This window comes from Asparagus officinalis, chromosome 4 (genome assembly GCF_001876935.1).
Source record: "Asparagus officinalis chromosome 4, Aspof.V1, whole genome shotgun sequence".
Taxonomy (NCBI): domain Eukaryota; kingdom Viridiplantae; phylum Streptophyta; class Magnoliopsida; order Asparagales; family Asparagaceae; genus Asparagus; species Asparagus officinalis.
In genome coordinates this window covers 8,825,871-8,831,487 of record NC_033797.1, presented here as the reverse complement: position 1 = coordinate 8,831,487, position 5,617 = coordinate 8,825,871, and the positions used below count along the sequence as shown (strand labels likewise).

Below are 5,617 nucleotides of genomic sequence, written 5' to 3'. Positions count from 1 at the left end.
GTTGAACGCGAGGTTCACCTTAGAACGAACGCGAGGTTCGTTAAAATTGAGCTTGACGCTCACCTGAGTTGAACGCGAGGTTCACCTTAGAACGAACGCGAGGTTCGTTAAAATTGAGCTTGACGCTCACCTGAGTTGAACGCGAGGTTCACCTTAGAACGAACGCGAGGTTCGTTAAAATTGAGCTTGACGCTCACCTGAGTTGAACGCGAGGTTCACCTTAGAACGAACGCGAGGTTCGTTAAAATTGAGCTTGACGCTCACCTGAGTTGAACGCGAGGTTCACCTTAGAACGAACGCGAGGTTCGTTAAAATTGAGCTTGACGCTCACCTGAGTTGAACGCGAGGTTCACCTTAGAACGAACGCGAGGTTCGTTGAGCGCGAAGCTCGGTTAAAATTGAACAAACGCGAGGTTCGTTTGAGGTAACCACCTCCTTAATTTTCGCCATGAACCCTTAGGGTTTCAAACTGAAACCGCCGCCGACAACCCAAAAAACTTTGATTTTTATTTTCAAAACAGATCCAGAATTGGAAAAAATCAAAGAAAAAATCAAAGAAAAATCCAAAAAATTCTAAAAAGCTAATGTTCACCGGCGATTTTTTAGTTACTGTTCATCCAAAAAACTGTACTGTTCATCCGAACAAAAAACTTACAGTTCATCCGAAAATTTTCGTTACTGTTCATCCGAACCCAAAAAATCGAATCTTTAACCAGAGATTTAAGATCAAAAAACCCAATAAAACTTAAATCCCTAAGAATTAATCAAGGTGGCTCTGATACCACTTGTTAGATCTACATCATAAAACTTGAGATCTAAAACCATATAGCCATGATTAATTCAAAGAGATTAACAAAAAATCAAAAGAGCGGAAGCTTATACCTGAATCCATGGATGAAATCTTGATTTGGGTTTTTGATGATCTTCTAACCTTAGGGTTTCTCTAAATCCGAATTTCTCTAGCTAGATGGGGGTGTAGAGAATTACAGAGTGTAACCCTAGGTTAGGGACCATAACCCCTTATTTATAGATGTTGTACTTTTGTAATTTAGCCCCTCAATAAATTACAATTACAACCTGGTATCTGCACATATAACCCCATGACTTATTTAAATACCAAATTAACCCAACTTAATTGATCACTTTAGTGGGTTATCCTGAAAGATAGCAATACACATTGATTAATCATATGTGCCCACAAATAGATTTATTAGATTAAATCCAACATTCCTCACAAATTTCTCTCTTTAGTGAGTTATAAAATTATTAAAATTTGGATGTATAATATTTGGCACATGTTTTGATTTTTTTTCTTTAGATTTAAAATGGGGTTAACTATAAAATGCTGGTGGAGGATTTAAAACATGTGTAAGTGGCAAGTAAAGGGAAGATGTGGGCAATGTAATTATTATTTTTTGGTTTTCTAATTTTGCCCATTTATAAATGTTTTTGGGTTTACAATAAATATGTACAAGTGAGGGTATAACACCAAAAAGATGGTTCAAAAGGTTGACTACAGTTAAATTTTGTTGAGCTCGAGAGAGGGGGGAAAAGGGTATCAAAATTAAAAAGGGGTAAATTTCCAGGTACTTAGCTGGAAATAATCCGTTTAAAACGTACCTTGCCGTCTCCAGTCTCGGCCTGCTGAGACCACCAGAGATCAAATTTAAGTGAAAAAAAAAAAGGAAAAAAATCGCCGGAGCCCTAGATCCTCGAAAGAGATCAACAATGGCGTCAAAGCAAATGGAGGAGATTCAGAAGAAGCTGTCGGTTCTCAATTACCCCCGATCCAACGCCCCCGCCCAATCTCTCCTCTTCGCCGGCGCCGAGCGCTACGCCCTCCTCGAATGGCTCTTCTTCAGGTCCACAATCTCGATATCCTCAGTTCATTTTCTGCAAAACCCTAATTTCTAGCTTCAAGATGAAAATTTCATCTCATCCCTCTCAAAACCCTAGTGCTGTTCTTCTCCTTTTTTTTGACAGGCTTTTAGGAGACAGATCGCCGTTCACGCAGCAGAATTGGCAAGGGGATAACATGGATCGCGATGAGGAGACGGCTAGAATCCAACGTAATCTTCCCTTTTTTTAAATTATTGTTTCTGATTGTATGAGTAAATTAACCGGATACGAAACTTTTTTTGGAAAAAGAAGTAATTCTGTTCCCAATTAGCGATTATTATGTTGCTGTTAGAGATACTGCTGGTTGATAAATTGTACATGCATTAGAATATAGAATGAGGTGAGAGTGGTTGACATGTAATTTTATTTTGCATATGGGTAAGTGCGCCAATATAATGGGTTTTTCTAGTTCTTGAGCTTTGAGATAAATAAAGTAATAAGCATTCTGGAAGTAAACCTAGTTGACGTAGCGCAATGATAAGTAGATGACAATTTTCCTAGTACGATCTTCGTTTTTTCATTCAAGCAACATATCGCACCTCATAGAGAAGAACAACTTTTTCCATCTGTAATGGAGTTCCCGATACTATTATTTTATTGGTTAGATACTTAGTTATTAGTTTGCTATGTTATATTTTGAGGGTTTCAATAAAACTCAAGCCTTATCACTTATCCACCTCCTAACCCGTACTACAGTACTACCCACGTATAATGGTACATGCTGTACTGAGGTAATTGGTCACCCTTGACATTATATGTATATCATGCTTAGCAGCAAAATTCATCATCAAACATGGAGCTAACATAATCCCATACCGTGAAGGTCCCGTGGAAGTTTTTGTACTAAACTTTATGAACTAATGTAAACTTTCTATCCACAATAATTTGGTAACAAGCTCCTATAAGGGAATTATGAGAAAAGAGATGCTTGTCAGGAAACCTCGTGTGGCAGTTATTTGGTTGGAATACCCATTACAGTTTAAACTCTTGCTACCCAAATTTCTCCATGGAAAAGGAGACCAAAGATGCCAGAACATGGAGGCAAATATGCCACAGCAAGTTTCACCTGTCACCAAATGGAAAAACATTCCTCAAGTGTCATTTTACTAGTATATCTTATTGGCATGACTTGGCAGTTAATTGTTGAAACTTCCATTACAATGAAATTTGACCAAGTCCTTCATATAGCATGTCAAATTACTTGTTTTTAAGGGAAAGGTAATCAGCCACTCTGCAGTTTGTTTCATCGACTTTTTCCTACAAACATTACTTATTATTGATAGTTCTGGAAGAAACACTGAATTGGAAACCGAAGTAGCTGGAGCGTGAAACCATTTTTTTAGCACTGTCTCAAATTTTTTGTATTATTTGAAACTAATGTCAGCATTATATTTTTCCCTTTGACCCTTGGGGCCAAAATGCCTGGTTGCTTACAAGTTACAACCATGCAATAACAAATGTATCTTCCACCATTTCGTGTGACATTCTTTTCCTCTTGTGTAACCTTAGGATTAATATGAACTTTGTTGAGAACATGAGAATCTTCTCCAAAAATTATGTTTCTTTCTTATTTGTTTTGTATAAGAGAAGATATATTATATTCAAATATTGTGAATGACAAAATGTTTTGTAGTTTCACAGATCTGGCTGAGATAGCAAGCTTCTTGGGTATTACATCTTCAGTTGATACAGAAGCAATCCAGGTGAGATATTGACTTTGAGTAAATCAAATATGCCAGTATATTATAGAGACATGAAGTTTGTGATGTCTGGCTTTTCATTTTCTATGTTTGAAGTTTAAAACTTTGAATTACCAATTTTGTAAATGAGGACTGCTAGATCTTTGAGTTTTTGTTTTCCTGTTATACCATGGGAGGCAATATATACTATTTGATATTAGTTCATACCACCAATCAACCACCAAGATTTACGGGATCGGGATCGTTGATTGGCATCATAACATTGGGTAGAGATCAAGATGTGTAACAAATGATAAGCCTTTTCTTCACATAAGAAATCCAAAAAGTAATTTAAGGAGCAAAAACTTTCATATAGATTTACAAAGTTGAAATCAAAACATTTTTCACTACGGGATACACCTGAAGAGTTCCAATGTCATATGCAAGGATCCCTAGCTTTCTGTTTCAATAGTGGAGCAGCTAATGTATTTTGAAATAAGGAATTGTAGACACATCCTCTCATATGTGAATTGCACTTTCAACTTCGTCCAGCTCTTGAACTGAGATTTCCTTCCTCCAACCTGAAATGTTAAATGCCCACTGATCCCAGGGAAGGGGCAGCTACGAAGAGCGTGTTGAGATGCTTCATCTTATTGTAGATCTCGTGGAAGCAAGTTGCTATTCTGACTATCCGGAATGGAGGTTAGGCGAGTTTTCGTAGTTCGACATTCCCTAATCGTTGCACTATTCATAGTATATCACACGTTTACTTGATATGTTTTCTCAATTTTGCAATATAAGATCCATTAATTTTATATCTGATGTAAGTGCAGCGTCGATGAACAGCTGGCAAAGGATGTACAATTGTTGGATTCCATAGCAGAGAGACAAGCGCAGGTTTTCTCCGAGGAGTGCAAGCTTTTTCCTGCAGATGTTCAAATTCAATCCATTTACCCATTGTAAGCATTTTCTGTCTCTTCTGTTGAGAAAATATGGCACCATTTTGGATTTTAGTTAAATCTGTGAAGCTGAGGGATCTTGTTGTATAGTTTGCAAATGTTGATAGGTCTTCAGTTTCTGTGCTTCAAGTTCTTTGCATTGTGAATCTGTGATTGTGTGAAACTTGCATATGGTGCATAGGTTTCTTTACTTCTCTAGCTCTGAGTGTCAGCTACAAAGCACTGATAATTTATCAGTACAGTTGCTGTAACAAGTTATTCAAGCACCTATTAAGTTTAAAATCTCCATATAAATCATACACTTAAAGTTAAAATATACTGCATTTCGTTTACATCTGTGCTGTCAAATTAAATTTATTTCGCATATTTGACACCATCATTTGATGTTAAGGTTGCTCATGGATTCGATCTAAACAGTCTAGGGCTGTTGTTCGAGACATGAAGTGATCTAACTTGCTTAACGAGAATTCTAGAGTTTTCATACTGCTGTCCTATCAGCTACATTGGTTATTTGCTCATTGCAGACTGTCCAAGCAGAAATAAGAAGTATTTGGTGAGGAATGAGAATGGAAGCTTTGCAGGTCAAAATAATTGTGGACAGGTTTCTGGATAACGAAATGGCATGTTACGAACAGCAACTAAGCACCTAATATGGATTGAAGTGTAATCAAGCATAAAAGCAATCATGCAATTATATTGTACTATTCAGTCTCAGATATGAGTTATTGTCACATGTATTGTAAGTTTGATTGTCTATTTATAGTTGGAGAGGGTTTGATGGTGGTACAGTCTAGTCTTAGGTGCTAACATCATGTTCTAGGTCCAGGAAAGAAGAAACGATGAGCTAAAATTATGGGTGGAAGATGTGAGTAGGCCCTCAAAGTGACTGGGAACTTGCTACCACACTTCATCCTTTTCTCATTCTTGTATGCCATTTGAGTTAATGATTCACACCTTAGGTATATATAGTTTATAAAAAAAAGAATTTGCTACCTGAATGTAGATAGACAGGAAAGATTCTATGATTTACCCAAAGTTTTTTGTATAGTGGTTTAAGAGATTTAAAGAGGTGAATCTTTC

General features: G+C 37.0%; 1 protein-coding gene across 1 annotated transcript in view; it reads left to right on the top strand.

The window, feature by feature from the left end:
* The window catches only part of LOC109836539 (AUGMIN subunit 7), a 6,818-nt gene continuing 2,844 nt past the window's right edge, over positions 1,644 to 5,617 (top strand). The window contains exons 1-5 of the mRNA XM_020404456.1: positions 1,644 to 1,862; positions 1,984 to 2,069; positions 3,541 to 3,602; positions 4,189 to 4,280; positions 4,412 to 4,537. Of these exons, the coding sequence (XP_020260045.1) occupies positions 1,729 to 1,862; positions 1,984 to 2,069; positions 3,541 to 3,602; positions 4,189 to 4,280; positions 4,412 to 4,537 (500 nt within the window). The 5' untranslated portion in view covers positions 1,644 to 1,728. The remainder of the gene's footprint in view (positions 1,863 to 1,983; positions 2,070 to 3,540; positions 3,603 to 4,188; positions 4,281 to 4,411; positions 4,538 to 5,617) is intronic.